The sequence below is a fragment of the Candoia aspera genome, chromosome 1, assembly GCF_035149785.1.
Source record: "Candoia aspera isolate rCanAsp1 chromosome 1, rCanAsp1.hap2, whole genome shotgun sequence".
Lineage (NCBI taxonomy): Eukaryota > Metazoa > Chordata > Lepidosauria > Squamata > Boidae > Candoia > Candoia aspera.
The window spans coordinates 212,390,077-212,411,103 of NC_086153.1; the positions used below are offsets into that span (position 1 = coordinate 212,390,077).

The 21,027-nt window shown below is 40.7% G+C and overlaps 1 protein-coding gene across 1 annotated transcript in view; it reads left to right on the forward strand.

The window, feature by feature from the left end:
- The first annotated feature begins 1,847 nt into the window (after positions 1-1,847).
- The window catches only part of TMEM163 (transmembrane protein 163), a 74,168-nt gene continuing 54,988 nt past the window's right edge, over positions 1,848-21,027 (forward strand). Inside the window, exons 1-2 of the mRNA XM_063288717.1 lie at positions 1,848-2,151; positions 5,561-5,680. Of these exons, the coding sequence (XP_063144787.1) occupies positions 1,983-2,151; positions 5,561-5,680 (289 nt within the window). The 5' untranslated portion in view covers positions 1,848-1,982. The remainder of the gene's footprint in view (positions 2,152-5,560; positions 5,681-21,027) is intronic.

Here is a 21,027-nt window from a genome sequence, read left to right on the forward strand (position 1 = left end):
TATACGCAAAAAGCCCAATGATTTCAGTAAAGCTCATTTCTAAACAAAGCTATGGTTTTCCCAGTAGTGATGTATGGCTGTGAGAGTTGGACCATAAGGAAGGCTGAGCACCGAAGAACTGATGCGTTCGAACTGTGGTGCTGGAGAAGAATCTTAAGAGTCCCTTGGACTGCGAGGAGGTCAAATCAGTCAATCCGACAGGACATCAACCCTGACTGCTCATTGGAAGGACAGATGCTGAAGCTCAGATACTTTGGCCACCTAATGCGAAGAGAGGACTCAGAGGAAAAGACCCTGATGCTGGGAAAGACTGAAGGCAAAAGGAGAAGGGGACGGCAGAGGATGAGATGGTTAGATAGCATCACCAATGCAATGAAGGTGAATGAGTAAACTCAAGGAGACAGTGGAGGACCAGAAGGGCTGGCGTGCTATGGTCCATGAGGTTGTAAAGGGTCGGACACGACTTAACAACAATAACATTTCTAAACAAATGGGGGTAGGATGTTGGGATAGTACCTGGGTGAAACCTAGCTAATTCATGTTGATTCAGTTAATCACAAGTCAGTTAACTATGGCTTAATAAAATGGCCAGTCATCAACATTTGCTGAATTAACCCAAATGGGGTACAGGTATTTCAAACACATGCAGCGAAGCAGAATGGTTCAAAGTGAGTGATTGGGAGAACAGAGACCATCACTCCTATCCTCCCAATTGCCATTGTTTTGGTTGGAGTGTACAGTACATGTGACTTCCTAAAAAGCTGTAGGTTAATTGTCCTGGTCTTATTACACTTATGCCCTTTCATTTCACTGCACTGACCTTGCACGCAGTCTGACCCTGAAGTCTGAGTACAAGATGGAGGCTGTAAGCTACAGTCCGAAACATCATCATTTTTCTTCCTTTCCCATTCAAGCCCCTGGCAATAGCTGGACAGGGTTCACTAGCCAGCCTGCTTTTGACCACCTTACGGGCATTACTGAAATAAATATGCCATCGGGGTTCAAACCCACTTCCATGTACACACTTCCCTCTGTTAAATCTCTGCCTGTGAAAATATGGGTTTTACCGCTGTGGCTGTGGGCCTAATACATGTTAGGAACTACAAGGGGTAATGTATGTATTAAACTAGTAGATTCGGGGCTCTCAAAATTTGCCCAGTTGGACTGGAAGTTCTTTCCTTATTCCCAGCACAATCACCTGGAGCTTCACTTTGGAGGAAAAATTAGTGGGGCTGTCCTTAGCTGGGAGGCCAACCAGTCACTGGGAGTCAGGCAACATTATTATTATTATTATTATTATTATTATTATTATGCTGTTATATCGGAGTTGCGAAACTCGGGCAACTGCTAGCGTTACCGTTGTCCCATTATCATCTGCTCTTAGGGTCGTCTGGAGTATCTCCACCCAGGTATGGCAACTCTGGCTTGTTAGCAAGCTCAGGGGGGTGAACGGGGCTCGCTGCTTTAAACCAGCGCGTTCTCAAAGAGAGCGGGGCCTGCACGTGGCCGGTTCCAGCGCCTCCCTTTGATGTTCAGTTTTTAAGGGACTTCGGTGCTTCCGCTAGCAGTTTCAGGTTTCGAGGCGCGGAGGGCATAGGGACGGCCTGCAGGTTTAACGCAGTTATACCTGGGCGTGCGCCGGGGAGGAGCTTTGCGCTGAGCGAGCCCCTTCTGGAGTTAGGACGCCAGCCATCTCCTGCGCCCCTCGGTCGAGGAAGAGTTCGAGCGCGCCGCCGCCTAGTATAGGGTGGGAGGAGCTGAGCGACCAGGCGGATTGCCGGGGGGTCCCACCTGCGGTTGATTGGCGAGGAAGCGCGGCGGCCGGGGAAAGCGAGGCGAGGGGCAGTTCGCCGCCTGTTCGTCCGCGCGGTTCCCGAGTCTCCCCCGCCCGGCCCCCCTCCGCCTTCCAGCGCGCTCTTTCTCCTCCTCCTGCCACCGCCTTCTTTCGCTGCTCGGCTTCCCATCTTCTTGCTCAGCCAGCCATGGACGCATTTCCAGTCGGGGACGAGCTGGGCAGCACCCCAGAGCCCACCATTTTGCAGCCTCCCGGGACCACTCCCGCGCCAGCTTATCCTGCCCTCGACCCGCAGCAAGGGGAACACCTGCGCATCGGGGAGGACGTACAATTCAGCGAAGAGGTGGAAGACAGAGGTGAGCCTTTCGGTCCGGGGACGCTTCCCGCCGACGCCTCGTCCCAGGTCCCATCATGCGGCGCACATTGCCCCACCCTCCCTTTCTCCACTTCTTTTTCTTTTTGGTTTCCCGGAATTCGAACTATTCTTAAGTTGCCGCTTTTTCCAACCCCCGCCCCCCCGGCACATTCAAGCCCCCTGGCGAATTTCGGGGGAGCCCTGCTTTGTCTATCGATGCTTCTCTACAGAAGACCCCTCTCTTTTCTCCCAGATGACTTTTCTGTAGTGAGCACCTTGCCCAGCCCTCCCGCAATTTCAGCTTCGCTTCTGAGCCGCTTCAGCGGCAGCCCCAGAAACCCTGATCAACTCTTTCCACCGACGGCCAGCGCGCGCTTCTTAGCGCAGAGCTACATTTTGCTACGTCACTTGAGGACCCACAGCGATGCCTTTCTCCTGCGGCTCGTCAGCGGTTGAAAATCGCCTGGCCCGGGACCTGCTCTTGTTGCCGGGACTCTCTCAGGCCCGCGCCGTCCTTGACCGAAGACTTCCAAAATCCCATTGCCTTTTCCTTCTAAAAGCCTCCGTCTCTTTGGTCCAAATGCTCTCCTGACTAGCCTCTCTTTGCCCGCACCTGTCCTGGCAGTCGCCCGTGATCGCCTCTGGTAAAAGAGTTCCTGAGCACTGGTATTAATAAAAGTTTATGCGACAATGAATAGCTTTAGTCTTTAAGGGTCCTTAAAACCCCTCGCCGTTTTCACCCTTAACGCGGATCTGAGCACCTCCATTGACTTCTCCCTCCTGCCCTTTACCATTCCTCCAGTCGCCTTAGCTTTCTCCCCGTGTGGGCAAAATCTGTTTTCCCACCTAGGCAGCTAGTAAATTAACTGCGGAGTTGCTTCCTGCGTTTTCCCCTGATTTTTTCCTTATTTGAAAATATGCATTAAACCAGCTATCAGTGTAGAAAAATAAAAACATCCCATGCCACCCGCTTTTTTAATGTGTGTGCTTGAATGCCTGTATTCAAAATGCAAATCAAAATGCATTCACTGACTTGCAAGCAGACCGCCTCATTCATTGCAAAGAAAGGATGCTGTGTATCCATTCTCCACCCTTCCTTACAGGGAATGGACACTCCATCTATTGTCTCTTGACAGCGGCACCTGCCCTGCACGTGTCTATTCACTGGCTTTGTATATATTTGTTTCTTTCTCTGAGTTCCCCCCACCCTCCATCTCCCACAATGAGGTGGAAGTTCCCTTTGAATTCAGACATTCCTTTAAACCTGTTCCTTGTTGTTTCATTGTGGTTATTGTTCATAATTCTTTTTTTCAGTGGCTTCTTTTAGATCTGTTCCTCAGATAATATTCTGGCTGTAGTTCTATTGTGTAAAATTGGTGGCGGTGATGAGGTGGTGTGTCCAGTTTTAAAATACAGTAAAAGTAGTTAAAATTTGAAGGTAGCTTGCTTATTACTTTGGAACTAGGCAGGAATGTGTGTCAACTATATAAGGTCCAATTTCAAGAGTTTAGGGTCAGAAATAGCATGGTCTTTATTTAACCAAGAATACTTCTCCCACTATTACCTTTTACAGTATATGCTCAGGCTGAGATTTCTGTCATATCTGAGAAAGGAACTAAAATGAAAGAAGAGAAAATATGTGTGTGTTGGGGACATTATTGTCTGTTGGAGACAAAAGAACCCCCCTAAGCTTGTTTCTGTATTTGCCTTCTTTCTTTTCAGTAATACATCTAAACTGGATGGATATTCCCAGGGGAATGTTAGAAATATTTTTATCGTGAAGTGTTTATTAAATGCACTACCTTAGTTTTCAGGTGCTTTTCATTGGGCCATAATGCATGAAGATTTTAAATGTAGCCCATCTAGAAAGTTTAAAGTCAGCCTCTCAGAATATTACTTATAAAATTTCTCCCTTTCCCATTTGTTAGAAAACAAAGAAATTTATGTCCAATTAATAGAGCTGGAAATAATCAGAAAATATAAAATATGATATTTCATGCAACATTAAATTGTACCAATTTCCTAAAGATATAAGCAGCTAGAAATATAGTTCATATAAATTATAAAATTTGTTTTTAAATAAAGATGGAAAAAACCATCACAACACAATGTATGCTACAATTTTATGTTATAAAAGCATTTAGAATTATTTAAAAACAGAATAATTTTGTCCAGGAATTGTGGCCTTTAAACAATGTATGTTTTACCAATTTTTGTATTGCTTGTTTATAATTTAACTTAATGGTTATTCTAGATGAATTTTGTGCATGTGGTCCAGAAGTATGATGCATATAAGACAATATTTCTGTTACATAGTTGGTAGGGATATGATGCTTGTATGTAATTGCAAAGGTCTCTGTCATATATCTGTACCTATATTCCATAGGTCTTTAAAGGATTAACAGTTGTAACTAAATAATGAGCGAATCATTTTCAGCTGGAAGAACTATATAGTGTATCTATTTATTAATATTTATCTGACTTAATTTAACAGATTCAGGTATTTTAGTTGCAATTAGAATGCATAGGTTTTAATTAGGTAGTAATAGTAAGCAAATTAAATTGAAAAATATAGATTAGTATGGGAAGAAGACTTGTATATCTTCCACCCATAACAGACTTTAAAAATAAATAAAATTCTAGTTTATTATCTTGTGAATAGCTTTGCTTAAGGCCTTGGTTACTGAGTCTTGTATTTTTTCATCCTAGAATCCACTATTTCAGAGGGCTTTATTTAATCCAATTGTTTGATAGTTAGGCCTGGATTGATAAGACTGTGCTTCCATAAAAGATAACAGTGATCAGTACAAAAGTAGGTATTCGTTCTTTTTTTAGAAATAACATTTAAGGAAAAGAGAGGGGAGCCCAGAACAATTTTTCAAATGTTGTGATTAAATAGACAAACAAGCTAAATTTGCTGATAAAACAATAAACTTAGAATTGAAAAAAGAAAATAAAACGGAAATAAATTCTATTACCACCTATATCTATGCTCTAGTTTTCAGATATATAGCTGTCTCTTTAAAAAAAGACTCTCATAAAGCTACCTTTTAGATTGGTGGTTCTGACTGACAGACATCCCAAGCAAGCTTTCCCTTGTGCTTTGACATCTAATTAGGAATTGCAGTGTGAATACTGAGCCATCAAGGTAGCGTGAAACCTTCATACATACACACCTCCTTTATGATTACAGTGTGCTCCGGGCAGCAATCAGGCTGCTTCTGCCTTACAGACATGTAGGCTCAGAACCCTGAACTGATGCACCCATGTTTCCTTTCTTGGTAGTCAGACGGCCTGTACTATAGGATACAAGTACGCATAGGGCGTACTTGGTTGATTCTGTACAGATCCGGTTATATTTTTGTGGCAAGGAATAAAGCAAAGGACATATGTTTGTTTCTTCTCATCAGGTTTACTAGAAAGCAGTACAAGATTAAAACCTCATGAAGCTCAAAACTACAGAAAGAAGGCATTGTGGGTTTCATGGGCCTCCATTATTGTTACCCTGGCTTTGGCAGTGGCTGCATTCAGTAAGTATTGAACAATTTCAGATCTTTAGACTGCGTCTTCAGTAACTGTACAATGCACAACATGATACTGCTGAAATTACATAGGAAAAGCTGTCTGTCCTCTTTTTCCTGAACATGGCATAATTGTTGAAGGTTAGAAGAAAGAATAGATCTTGGTGTTTTTGGGATTTCTATAGATGTATAAGTGTGTGCATTTTTTTAGTGGAATAGAGGATAACATGGGTTGTCTTTTTTAAACAAAAGGGGTTAAATAAGTTCCTTGAGCAACTTCATTATTGTACAGGACACAAAGACACTGTGATAACATACGCAAAGATGGAATAATTATTCTAATATAACATCTAGTTAATGTTCGAAGTGCAGCCTACCATTTTGATGAGATTCCTTGAGGTAGCTTTAATGATACCCGCGTGGATATGATTTTCTACTTTAGGCTATTCAAGTTAACATTCTATTCAATATGTTATTTTTTTGTCAATTATCCTGTGCGGACTCCAAAACTGAATGTTGCTTTAAAAATCAGATGAAGGAAAGAGGTTATTTCATTTAAAAAGAAAGTAGCTCAGCACAATGGTAAAACGCTGTACACTTGCTAGTAGGGAAGCTGATCTATGAATAATGCGAAATGATCTTGAACTTGATGGGGAGAGCTTGTGGTATGAGATGCAGAATTTGATAATGGTTCAAAAATAAGTTGCATTTGTTGGATTTGAAATGCCAGGATATTTATTTATTCTTCGCTATAAAAATAGAATTAGAAAGAGAAAGGATTTCTGTGAGATGGTGAAAATACGATCTTAATGCGGGAAAGGCAAACTGGATGCCTCTGCAGCATATGTTCCTGTGCTAATCTGTAGCAGTGGGCTATTGCTGAAAGTTGGTGTCAGCTCCCAAGGGGGGTTATTAGTCTTTGGCCAAATGGGCTCTGCAGAATTCAGCATATATTACTTGGAGTAATTTGTATGGAAAACACACACACTGTGTATCCATTTTTTCAAAGGAAGGAAAGAAATATAAATGCAGAACTCATCCATAAAGCAAAATATAGCTCCTGTAGATTTGTTCTATGCCATTGATAAAATTTGCTACCTAGGAATTGGAAGAGTTCTCAGACAGGAGCTGTGGCTGGGAAAGCAGTCTATGGCATTTTAGGCAAAAGGGTTAGGGAACATGAGCTGCAGCTTTTCAGAGACCTTCCCCCCCCCCTTTTTTTTTAATCTGGCAAGATGTAGTATTAATAACATTGCAGTGTGTGCTTTAGATATGCTACTGTTAACAATCTTTTTGCAGGGTTTGCTTGAAGTATGTGCAGATGAAATCAGTGGAGCATAATTCTTAGTGTTGACCAACCGTGCTAATTTGCATTAATACTTTGGGATAAAACTTTCTAAATATCACTTGGTATTACTATATTAAAACATGCCAGTAAGCAGGGACTTACATTGAAAGTGGAGAGCAGACCATGTCTGAAACTGAAGTGCCACATGTAGGGAACTGAGGAGATAAAGCAAGGTTTTTAGAATTCCCTGTTGTCACTTACTGTATATCCATAGCCATATTCTTCAAAGTTGTCTTATATTCACAGACTTGATAGCTGTCCATTGCAACAATTTTTTTTAGTGACTTAGAGATACTGTATCTCACTTTTTAACTGAAGCTCAAAATATCTCTGTTAGCCAGCAACATGAACAGAATTAGGACTGTGCAGCGTAATGCAGCCCTAGGCATTCTGTTAAAAGTACCCACGGCTGTATTCGATGGAAGTAAGTTCCAGGTAACTGCTATTAATTGCGCACATGTGGGTAGATGTATAGGTTTTAAAGTGATAGATAAGATAGAATAGTTTTTAAAAATAAGTTTATTAGGAAATCAGAAATGCAAAGCAAGAAAATACTTCAGTATTTGAAATATTTCAACTTTAGGATAAAAGGCAGACTTTTTGTTGAAAGTTAATAATACAGGAAAGGGCTAATGACTTTCAGAATTAAATACCCATTTGTTGAAACCCCTCCTATAGTTTAGAATGCTTGCTTCCCAGTTCCAAAAAAGAATGAGTAAAGGTGCAGCTTATTCAATTATCAGATATTCTAATCAAAATCTAAACGTTTGCCCATAATTTCCTGTGTTTCAGCACTGTAAAAAAACAAGTACATAGACTGGGAGGTATATCATTCTCAGGAGTGGGAGTCCTACAGAAGAAACTAAAGCAAGTAGGAGTTCCTAAAGGAACAGATGCAGGAAGTTTCAAATGTGATTATGTTACTCAGATGAGTAGCAGCCAACATCCCCAAGAATTTTTTTTTCTGATCTAAGTTGTGTCCAAAGGAATTTGTTCCAACAAAGACTATGTATGGATATCCATATGCCCCACTGAAACAGTTCTTTACAAGTTGTGGGAGCATAATTCTTAATCATTTGTGGAGGTTAGCCTTAGGATTCCCCATTGTTTCTTTCAATGAAAGCTTTGTGTATTTTCATTTCATATTTCCCTTCTGTTGTCAGCAGTTTCCATGTTTAGGCAATTGAAGTGCTTGCTTGACAGCTGTGTGATGTGATTGGCTTTCACTGGTCTGAGAATCCTTTTAGATACCTGCTATTTATGGCACATGTTTTCTAGCATACAATTCCTTAGCTGCTGCTTATTCAAACTACTTCTCATTCAAACTGTTCACAATGGCAAAGTAATCAAATGGCAAATCAGATCCTGTGTTCAGTGATTCCAACTAACTGTTTTGGGGCTGCTTTGACACATAATGCTAAACTATAATGTGATTTGTTGGGTTCTGACTCAATATGTTGTACAAACCAGCTACTGTGACTTGTTCAATGAGCCATGGTTAAATAAACATGATTTACCATGAAGTGTAAACCATTTTTTTTCTATATATAAATCAGAGAATTGTGGGGCATATGAATTAATCCACTGTTGCACAAAGAACATTTCTCATGTTATGGCTAAATATGTACGCTCTCCTTTTTAACCTGAGTTTTAGATTGAAGAATACAGTATTTTCAGGAGTAAATAGAACTATTTCTTCCTGTTTAGACTTGTCAAGCTAAAACTATAAATTTAGAATGAATTCATCTGACATTCTTAACAAAGGCTAATAAATAAATTTGTGTTGTACTAAGTTACCTACCATTTGGTTTATCTAGTTAAAAGAATGGGTTTTTCTCTTAGGGAATAAGAATAAGTTTACTGAAAGTAATTTTTGTTTAGTAAAAATATCAAGGTCTGGTTTATCTGGCTTTTGATCAGAAAGCAAAATCTCAGCTTCTCTGTCAAGATCTTTTCAGCTACCAAAATGGCTTCTAGATTACTATTTCATACAGCAACTTTTTCCTTATGATGTGAGAATTGCTAGTTAAGAAGGTACTCTTGGAAGCAGAAATTTATGCTTTCTTTGATGCTGGCTATAAAAAGAAAAGTCGAGGGCATTATTCTTTTACTACATTTCCTTTGGCATAAAGGTAAAGGTTTCCCTTGACGTAAAGTCCAGTTGAATCCGACTCTAGGGGGCGGTGCTCATCTCCATTTCTAAGCCTTAGAGCCGGCGTTGTCATAGACACTTCCGGGTCATGTGGCCAGCATGACGACACGGAACGCCGTTACCTTCCCGCCAAAACGGTACCAATTAATCTACTCACATTTGCATGTTTTCGAACTGCTTGGTGTGCAGGAGCTGGGACGAGCAACGGGAGCTCACCCCGCCGCGCGGTTTCGAACCGCCGACCTTCCGATCGACAACTCAGCGGTTTAACCCGCAGCGCCACCGCGTCCCACCTCCTTTGGCATAGAGATATAAAATATCACATAATTTGCTTGTGGGTTAGTTTCTTGTGTGGATTCAGCGACTGTAGTTTGTAAACTGTGGTTTATGGTTTAGTGCACAGAGGGTATTAAGAGAAAGTACATTTTCAGAGTGTACAGAGGGTGATAAGTGGGTAGATTACAGTTATTAATAGAATGCAAGTAAAGAGTTAAATGGGCAGTTCATTATAAGGAAAGTAGATACAAAACTAAGACTATAGAGACAGATGGGTGAAAAGAGAAGCAGATGAACGCTGGAAAGATGAAAAAAGAAAAGGAGAAAGAATGTGTTTATATAGATAAAAGAAAAGAAGCATTGTAGACTTTGCTCTGTAACTGAACAATTAGAAAGCATTTTGTCTGATGTACTTCTATAAATAGAAACCTGCATCCTGTACCAAGGTTTTTCAAGCTGTGTTTCATGGAATGGGATTCTGTGAGACATCGAGTAGGAAAGAGGTCTACCTTGTGAGGCTGCATTTTCATGGGGATTCTGTAGAATTTAATCTCAGTCTCAGAAAGGGAAAAGGATAGTTTATGTCTTAGTAAGCTATATTGTCTGATTGCTGTCAAGATTTGTGATATTTATTTATTTATTTATTCAAATTTTGTTACCGCCCATCTCCCCCAAGAGGGACTTTGGGCAGTTTATAATAAAATTCAAACCACAACAATAAACATTAAAATCCGATAAAACAAACAATTTACCAATATAAAATACAATGTAGATAAATATAAATATCTTGTATTTATCAAATATAAATATCTAAAATAAATATGTATCAAATATAAATATCTTGTATTGTAGTAGATATCTTGGAAGAAACAAGATTACAATGTATGCTTTGATTTTACTGGTGGTATAGCACCTATTTTTTAATCTTACAACAAGTAGTACTAAGTATTTTAAATTATGATTATGACTTCAGTATGAAAACAAAATTGTATCAGTAGTACATAAATAATGAATTAGAGTCTCATGGAACAGAACTCATATAACTGGAAGTCCACATTGGAGGACAGAAGTAGATTATTTATTAAATTTAGGAGCTGCCCAACTCTATCACTGCTCTGGGTGTTGTCTAGAATGAAACAGTTAAAGCAATGCAGTACAGACAATATCAAAAGTAAGTATCTTGGGGGAAGGGGACACAAATTCTGACTAACCAGACTTCCCCACAAGAGGTCTGCCACCCACTTTAGGGCTTCTCGAGGCCTGGAGGGAGGAGCCAGGTTTTAAGAGCTTGCTTGAAAAAGGTCAGGTTGGAGGCCATACAGCTCTCTGGGGAGAGCTGCCATTTCAGTGGGCAGCCACTGTGACTGACAAAGTCTTGGGTCCCATCAGATACACTGTTTAATGGATAGGACCCAGAGCATGCCAACTCTGCCAGACCATAGCATAGAGGATAGGCAGAAACTACAGAAGACAGAGGGTCTCTCAGATGACCAGACCCTATGCCATGAAGGGCTTTATTGATGATAACCAACACCTTGAACTGCACCCAGAAGCCTATTGGCAACTAGCTCACACAGTAACTTCAACCAGAATGTTTCACACTTGGATATCAGCAGAGCACAGCTTCTGAAAGCTGAAGGTCTTGAGATGACAACTGCCACCCCACTTCCTTCAAATTGGGCTTGCTGCTGGTGCCAAATTCAAAACCCAGATGGGCATATTTCAAAGATGGAACTCCCCCCTGGGCCAACCAGGTCTCAATTATACATGCTAGGTCATCTGCCAAATCCACAATTAGATCATGGATGAGAGTGATCTTACTCCATACCAATCTAGCATTCAGTAACAGCAAACGGAGTCCAGGGCTACTGAAGATTTGATGACCTGGTATTGGGGATGAATCTTGAGGGCTGGAGGCTGGTACGCATGAGCCCTGCCATCCAAATGAACAGCCCATCCTCAGCTTCCTGTTATATCTCCTCTTTCCTGTCACAACGTTGATGGAGCTGCTAGCCCTCTCCTCCCCTCCTGATTATCCCCCGACTCAATACTGCCCAGTCCATAAAGCACATGCAGTCATCCTCGCCTTCTCCTTTACCTCCATAATAACTATAGAACAATCATGATACCTTCTCAGTTGTTTCTGCACTCAGACACTTGGCAGCTGGGGAAGGGGGGGACATTGCTGTGGTCACCAACCATCCACACTTACCCCCTCGCACTTGCCACCCATCCACTCTCATTTACCTCCCCTCCACTCCCTGTCCTTTGTACTGGCACACTCTGGGGTAGGTTGTGGGTCATATTGGGGTTAGCCCATCCCAGATGCTTCCAGTCTATAAACAGCAAGGATGAAGAATAGCTGGAAAAAGTTGGAAAAAGCCAGCAGAATACATGCAGCAGCAGCAGCCTGATTCAAGCATAGACAAAAAGACAAAAAGAGAATGGCTTGAAGGCTTAGTTCAATAATGACCAGTCCAATTCTGCTCCCACTGCCCCAGTTCCCTCCAGGTGCACCTCAGGTCATTGTTTGCAAAGACTTTCCACAGGAGAAGAAAACTTTCCGGAGGCCAGAGAGTCCACTAACATTCTTCTGCCAGGCCAGTGGGGGAAAAAAGGAAACTCCAATCAAATCACCCCATGACTGTCAACACACAGATATAGACCTCTGCCCCCCAACCCTGGCCCCCACTTCTATTTGACAGTCCTTGACTATTTGAAGACTTCTGACAGATTTCCCTCTTCTTATGTAGGCTGAACATATCTAGATTGTTCAACCATTCCTCATAAGGCTTGGTTTCCAGAGTCCTCACTATCTTGGTAGCTAACCTCTGAATTTACTCCAAATTATCCCAGTCCTTTTTGACTTATACCCAGACTGGACAGAATATTCCAAGTGATGTCTGATTACTTCACATATGCTGGACTTCAGGTTCTTGTTGATGCAGCCCAAGATAGTACTTGTGCTTTTGAATGGCTTTGTTGCTGGCTCACATTTAACTTGTGGTCAACTAAGACACTCACATCCTTTTCATATACACTGTCCTATTGCCAAGCTAGGTCTCCCCAACTTTATATTGTCCCTTTATTGTTTTTTTTCTATCCAGATGCAGAACTTTATATTTCTCCCTGTTAAATACCAACCACTTCATTTTAGCCCACTGATCAAGATTTTTTTTTAAAATCTTCTCTCTCTCCTCTGCAATATTAGCCCTGCATCCCAGCTTTGTTTCATCTGCAAACTTGTTAAAGGTCCCCTCAAGTCTCTCATCCAAGTCATTGATAAAAAAAATTGAACAGCATAGGGCCCAGGACAGAGCCATAGGGCACTCAACATAATACTTCAAGTTGTTCTAGTAACAACAATTTCTGGAGGGTAGTCATTCAGCCAGTTGTGAATTCTAAGAGTAATAGCATCTAGCCCATATTTTACTATTTTATTAAGGTGAATATTACGATGAAATTCATGGAAGGCTTTGCTGAGGTGCAGATACACTAAATCTATGGTGTACCTGGACCTTAGTAGACTCCCTTCAGTAGATTCCCTTAATCTACTAAACTAGTAATTCTATCGAAGGAGATTAGATTAGTCTGATACAATTTGTAACGCACCCATGCTGGCTCCTATTAATTGTAGCATACCTATCCAGGTGAAAGGTGAAAGGTCCCCTGTGCAAGCACCGACCCTTTTAGGGGGACGCTGTTCTCACGACGCTTTCTTGGCAGACTATAGTGGGGTGATTTGCCATTGCCTTCCCCAGTTGTCACCTTCCCCAGGAAGCTGGGTACTCATTTTACCGACCTCAGAAGGATGGAAGGCTGAGTCGACCTGAGCTGGCTACCCGAGAATCCAGCTTCCGCTGGGATCGGACTCGGGTCGTGGGGAGAGTTTCGGTTGCAATACTGCTGCCTGCCGCTCTGCACCACACGAGGCTCTCATACCTATCCAAGTCCCCCACAAAGTTGCGGTTTTATTAAATACTCAATGACCTTGTCCAATAAAGATGTCAAGCTGACTGATCTGTAGCTTTCCAAGTCCTCCTCCTTCTCTTTTTTGAAGATGGGTATTGTATTTGCTGTACTCCATTGTTCAGGGACCTTACCAGTCCTACCAGGAGTTCTCAGGAATTAGCAAAAAGGTTTCTGCAATCATCGCTACTAGTTCCTTTAGTATCCTGGGATGTAAGTCATCTGATCCTGGAGACCTGAATTTGTTTAAATTAGCTAAATTCCCTTTAATCCTCCTTGTTTATCCTAAATTGCAAACCCTTGCTCCCAGTGCATAGCGATGAGCAGCTAAGGTTCCATTCTATTCTGAAAAAATACAGATGCAAAATAGAAGTTAAATAGTTCTGCCTTGTAACCATTAGCTGCAAGGGTCACTACTTTCCCCACGAAAAGGACATGTCCTCTTTAGCTTTCATTTCTAATGTATCCAGAGAACCCTTTCTGTTGCTCTTGGTGTCTTGCACAGGCCATAGCTGATTCTGAGCTGTAGCCTTTCTGACAGAATCCCTAAAGCGTCTATCCTGTTTCCATTTCCTGTACATGTTTCCTTCTCTCTTCAATATTTTAGAGATGGATATCCACTCTGGCCTCTTTACAGTTTTCCCATTTTTCCTTTTTGGAAAGGAGGATTGTTGGCAATTGTGTCTTGTTTTGTAGGATTTGCACACTTTTCTTCTTAAGGATTTAAGCTGGATCTGACTTTCGTTCTCTTGGAGTTCATCAAAATCTGCTGTTCTGAAGTCCAGTATGCAGGTCTTACTGTTCTCAGCAGCTGCTCCTCTGGATATCACAAATTCAGATACAATACAATCAATTTGCCCCATGGTGCTGGTCACCTTCATTTCTTTAACTAATTTCTCTATGTTGGCAGCGATTAGGTCCAGCATAGCTTACTTCCTTGTTCTTTTTTCCACCTGAAAAGTTAAGTTGTCAGCAAGAACAGAGAGGAATTTGTTGGTCCTATGGCTGTTGGCAGTTAGATTCCCAGCAGATGTCAGGATAAATGAAACTCCCTTTATCGCTTTACATGCTTTTTTTAAAGACTGGTCATCTGATGCAGATAGGCCTCATCTGTATCTTCTGACTGCCCAGGTGGTCTATAATAATTCCCATGGTATCTCTTTTGTTGCTCTCTCCTTTTATTGCTTCACACACATCTTTACTGCTATTTGATATAAGGTAATAGCAATGCATTTCTTTTTACTAACAAGCATTTATTATTTGAAAATATAATGCCTTGAAATCTGGAGAATAAGATCCTTTTTTGTCTTACGATTCTGCATATCATACTCTTCCTGTTCAGATTTGCTAGCCTGACACTCTACTTACAATATCAAAGTTATCATTATGATGTGGTTTAGTTTCTGGTTTAAATACAGGCTCAATAAACTGCTGAAAAAAAGATTCTATTTGCATGGAGATCCTGATTATTTGGAAAACTTTGTGGCAATAGATAACATGTCAGTTGTTAAAGATAAAATTAATTTTTCTGCTAAAGCATTTTTGCATATTCAGAGAACATATTTTAAAATACTCTTTATTTTACTTTTTTACTGTAAAATAAAATGTTTATTGTAAACTAAAGTGCAGTCTATAGAAGGTTATTTTCCAAAGAACTTAGTCTGGATGTATAATTGTAATCAGAGTTCAAGTATGAATGATTATATGTTGGCTACCCTTACTACTACATGATTTTATACACACATACCCCACCTGACAAAAATACAGCAGACCACCACACATTGCATTAAAAAAAAAGTCAAATTCATAGTGTAACATTCAAGATGAAAATATATATTATCAGAAGAGAATGATGCTTTCATCAGTTTTATTCAGAACAAAACCCTTTCCACTGAACTTCAAGGAGTTGCTATACTATTTATACAAATTAACTATTTACAAATCTATTGCTGAAATAATGGAAATTAATATTGTAACCTAACTTCTATTTTCTAGCAATGATATTGCTTTTAGTTGGAATAATCCAGTTTATGAGTTCATATATCACACTAGACTATCCTTTATCTATGGTGTATTGAATAAATACTTGGCTGGGTTACCAATATACTAAACCCAAACCATACTAATCAGATAATGGCTTAGAGGTATGGTTCCCAATGTTAGATGCAGTGGATGCCACATATGACATCCCCTAGGCTCAATTCCCATCTGACATTTTACAACATAAAAATCAAAATGGTGAGGGATACATCCTGGGAAAAAAAGTGGTAACCATGTATTTGATGATTAGTTGTAGCTTTTCATTTATTGTTCTTTGCCATGGTATATAAATTACAATTGTTGTTGTTTATTCGTTTAGTCGCTTCCGACTCTTTGTGACTTCATGGACCAGCCCACGCCAGAGCTTCCTGTCGGTCATCAACACCCCCAGCTCCCCCAGGGACGAGTCCGTCACCTCTAGAATATCATCCATCCACCTTGCCCTTGGTTGGCCCCTCTTCCTGTTGCCCTCCACTCTCCCTAGCATCAGCATCTTCTCCGGGGTGTCCTGTCTTCTCATTATGTGGCCAAAGTATTTCAGTTTTGCCTTTAATATCATTCCCTCAAGTGAGCAGTCTGGCTTTATTTCCTGGAGGATGGACTGGTTTGATCTTCTTGCAGTCCAAGGCACTCTCAGAATTTTCCTCCAACACCACAGTTCAAAAGCATCGATCTTCCTTCTCTCAGCCTTCCTTATGGTCCAGCTCTCGCAGCCATATGTTACTATGGGGAACACCATTGCTTTAACTATGTGGACCTTTGTTATCAGTGTGATGTCTCTGCTCTTAACTATTTTATTGAGATTTGTCATTGCTCTTCTCCCAAGGATTAAGCGTCTTCTGATTTCCTGACTGCAGTCAGCATCTGCGGTAATCTTCGCACCTAGAAATGCAAAGTCTTTCACTGCTTCTACATTTTCTCCCTCTATTTGCCAGTTATCAATCAAGCTGGTTGCCATAATCTTGGCTTTTTTGAGGTTTAGCTGCAAGCCAGCTTTTGCACTTTCTTCTTTCACCTTCATCATAAGGTTCCTCAGTTCCTCTTCGCTTTCAGCCATCAAAGTAGTATCATCTGCATATCTGAGATTGTTAATGTTTCTTCCAGCGATTTTAACTCCAGCCTTGGATTCCTCAAGCCCAGCATGTCGCATGATGTGTTCTGCGTACAAGTTGAATAGGCAGGGTGAGAGTATACAGCCCTGCCGTACTCCTTTCCCAATCTTAAACCAGTCCGTTGTTCCGTGGTCTGTTCCTACTGTTGGTACTTGGTCGTTATACAGATTCTTCAGGAGGCAGACAAGATCACTTGGTATCCCCATACCACTAAGAACTTGCCACAATTTGTTATGGTCCACACAGTCAAAGGCTTTAGAATGGTCAATAAAACAGAAATAGATGTTTTTCTGAAACTCCCTGGCTTTTTCCATTATCCAGCAGATATTGGCAATATGGTCCCTAGTTCCTCTGCCTTTTCTAAACCCAGCTTGCACATCTGGCAATTCTCGCTCCATGAATTGCTGAAGTCTACCTTGCAGGATCTTGAGCATTACCTTACTGGCATGTGAAATGAGTGCCACTGTTCGATAGTTTGAACATTCTTTAGTGTTTCCCTTTTTTGGTATGGGGATATAAGTTGATTTTTTCCAATCTGATGGCCATTCTTGTGTTTTCCAAATTTGCTGGCATATAGCATACATTACCTTGACAGCATGATCTTGCAAGATTTTGAACAGTTCAGCTGGGATGCCGTTGTCTCCTGCTGCCTTGTTATTAGCAATGCTTCTTAAGGCCCATTCAACCTCACTCTTCAGGATGTCTGGCTCTAGCTCACTGACCACACCGTCAAAGCTATCCCCGATATTGTTATCCTTCCTATACAGGTCTTCTGTATATTCTTGCCACCTTTTCTTGATCTCTTCTTCTTCTGTTAGGTCCTTGCCATCTTTGTTTTTGATCATGCCCATTTTTGCCTGGAATTTACCTCCGATGTTTCTAATTTTCTGGAAGAGGTCTCTTGTCTTTCCTATTCTATTGTCTTCTTCCACTTCCACGCATTGCTTGTTTAAAAATAATTCCTTATCTCTTCTGACTAACCTCTGGAATTTTGCATATCTCCCCCTATTACTGTTGCCTTTTGCTTTCCTTCTTTCCTGGGCTACTTCTAGTGTCTCAGCAGGCAGCCATTTTGCCTTCTTGGTTTTCTCTTTCTTTGGGATGTATTTTGTTGCCGCCTCCTGAACAATGTTGCGAACTTCTGTCCATAGTTCTTCCGGAACCCTATCTACTAAGTCCAGTCCCTTAAATCGATTCTTCACCTCCACTGTATATTCCTTAGGAATATTAGTGAGCTCATATCTAGCTGATCTGTGGGTCTTCCCTAATCTCTTTAGTCTGATCCTAAATTGTGCAAGAAGAAGTTCGTGATCTGAACTACAGTCAGCTCCAGGTCTTGTTTTTACCAACTGTATAGATGTCCGCCACCTTTGGTTGCAAAGATGCAGTCAATCTGATTTCAGTGTTGTCCATCTGGTGAAGTCCATGTATAAAGCCGTCTCTTAGGTTATAAATTACAATTACGAGTACATAATCATTCTAAGCCACGATTTGCTTAACTAAAGTTGTTGCATAAGCTAAAATTGAATGGGTTCATAATCACCTAAGTCATCACTCTCTTTTGTAAATCATGGCTGGACTTGTAAAATGTGCTACACCAGACAGACAAAATTACCTTTGAGATGTGAATTCAGCCATTGACTGGGATGTGTAGCAATATATTACCTTCAGAAAGAATGTGAAGCGTTGTGCAACAGCATGCACTAAGTTTTTAAAATTAATTTCAATCTCTTACCAAATGAAGAAGAGTGGTTAAGAGGTGCTATGGATAAAAGACTCTTTGTATGATCCGGAATGTTAATATTTTGAGTTAATCAACTCTTATTACTTAATGCTTACTTCATGATACAATAGACCCTACTGTTCAGTGATTTGCTTTGCTTTGCTTTGGCAGTAAACATTTATCAGGCCATCACTTCCAGCTGTGTGGAAGTAATAATACCCAAAGGAGCCTGTTCCATGGCTTTGACATGTGAGATATTAGGTACGCAAAACAAACTCATCACTTTAATGAACAAGGCGTAATATATCAGATATAATGAAGTGTAACTAAGTAGAGTGAGTTCTTAGTAAAATATTTTACAAAATCCAAAAGGGCAAGTTTGCATGGTAATGTCTGTTATGCAATGTATTGAAAAAATACTTACTGATCTTAGGTAGATAAAATAGATCAGTTAAGTAGGTTATTCCATAGTTTTATTCTCTAACATAAAATATGGGATAATATTTTTCCTCCCATTATTTCAGCATTCCAGTGTGTCTTGATAGCAATCTCCCAACCATTAAAGTCTGTCTGTCTATTTATTGGCATTGCTAGGCTGTCCCACTCTAACAATTACCTTGGTGCTCAGGGATCTGATTCTGAAGAAGGCAAGGTTTATGCTGAATGCTTTTCTTTAGATATTGCACTTTGTATTTTAATATTTATTTTTATTTTCTCTTTTCTGTCAAGGCAGCCAAAGACTAGTATCAGGAAGGCAGTTATGCAAGTATACAGAGAACACATTATAATTTTGATCCTGTGTATAAAATATTTTCTCTGAAATACTGATGTTTTCCATTATTACATAAAGTAAATACTCATTAAAGGATACTAGACATCAGAAACATACAACCCTTTTTTATTGCTTTCCTATTATTGCCTCATTTTTGCAAAATTGTGTCAGGATTGATTTAGAATTGCCAGCACTGAGTTACAATGATAGTAATTCAGTGTTAGTCATTGTTCCTGGGTTATGGAAGTGGTTTAACACTGTTTTTTTAGTACTGATCCATGTACTGCAGTTCAACTCAGATTATTTCATGATATTCCATTTAGAGCATATAAGGAATGGAGTGGTAATGGTATTAAACAAAGAGACATTATTACATGATTGGGTGTGACTCAATAAATGAGAGCATAATATCTGTTAGAATTAGTGATTATCCAGTAAATACTTACTGGATATTTTAGGCGCACTGCAGGAAAACAGTGGCAAATCAGCTTACACAGAACATGACTGTGGTCTCAGGTTAAAAAAGATTGGTGCATATGTACCTATTTCAAGGAAGAAACATGCAAATGACTGCATAAATTATTAAACTACTGCACTAACACTTTACACAAGCAACATTTTCCTTGAGTTTGTATAACTATAAGAAAGAAATGCTAAAAGAAATAAGCAGGTATCAGAAAACCACGAAGACATTATCGGAATGATATAAAAAGGATAATTCAGGAAGCCACAAAATTGACTGTGTATATCTTACGAGGAAATATGCAACTAATTTTACGACTGTTTGGTGTTCTAGAGAGCAAGGGATGGTTAGAATTAAAAGAGAAAATGCAATGTGATTTTGGTGGAAATGAAAATTGGCTTGGAAGTGAATGAGGAGGGCTAAGGAAGCAGCCTCCAGGAAAGTGAAAATAAAAATGATTAAATGATTGGGGAGGGAAATGAGGGAATGCTGGAAGGAATATTTTAGAGATTTGTTTGAGAATTACTCTTACTTGGAAGACTGGAATTGAAATGAATGGTGTAGAGTTAGTATCAAAGAAAAGGGTATAATATGGGCTGTGAGAATGTTAAAATTGGTAAGGTTGCTGGCAGGGCCACAACTAAGGGAGGGCAAGCGGGGCATGTGCCCTGGATGCCACGCGGGGGGGGGCACCAAAATGGGCATGGAATCCATGTTTGCTCCTGGTGACACAGACCCTAGTTGCAGCCCTGGTTGCCAGTGAAGGTGGTGTGACTGAAGAAGTATTAAAATATGGATGTGCTTTACTTACATAGAGTGTGTGTGACTTACAGGTAGTCCTCACTTAACTGTTCATTTAGTGATGGTTTGGACTTACAACAAAAAGGGACGCGGTGGCGCTGCGGGTTAAACCACTGAGCTGCTGAGCTTGCCGATCGAAAGGTCGGCGGTTCGAATCCGTGTGATAGGGTGAGCTCCCGTTGCTAGTCCCAGCTCCTGCCAACCTAGCAGTTCGAAAACATGCAAATGTGAGTAGATTAATAGGTACCGCTTCAGCGGGCAGGTAACGGCGTTCCGTGTAGTCATGCCGGCCACATGACCACGGAACTGTCTACGGACAAATGCTGGTTCTTCGGCTTTGAAACGGAGATGAGCACTGCTCCCTAGAGTCGGACACGACTGGACTTAATGTCAAGGGAAACCTTTACCTTTACCTTTTACCTCAGACTTACAACAGTGCTGGAAAAACCTGGCTTATGACTAGTCCTCACTCTTATGACCATTGCAGCATCCCATGGTAATGTGATCACCATTTTCAACCTCTCCAGCCGGCTTCTAGCAAGCAAAATCAGTGGGAAGCCATGTGATTCACTTAACAACTATATGGCTTGCTTAATGCCCATGGTGATTCGCTTAACAACAGCTGCAAAAAGGTTGTAAAATCTGGTTGGATTTGTTTAATGACCGCTTTGCTTAGCAACTAAAATTCCAGTCCCAGTTG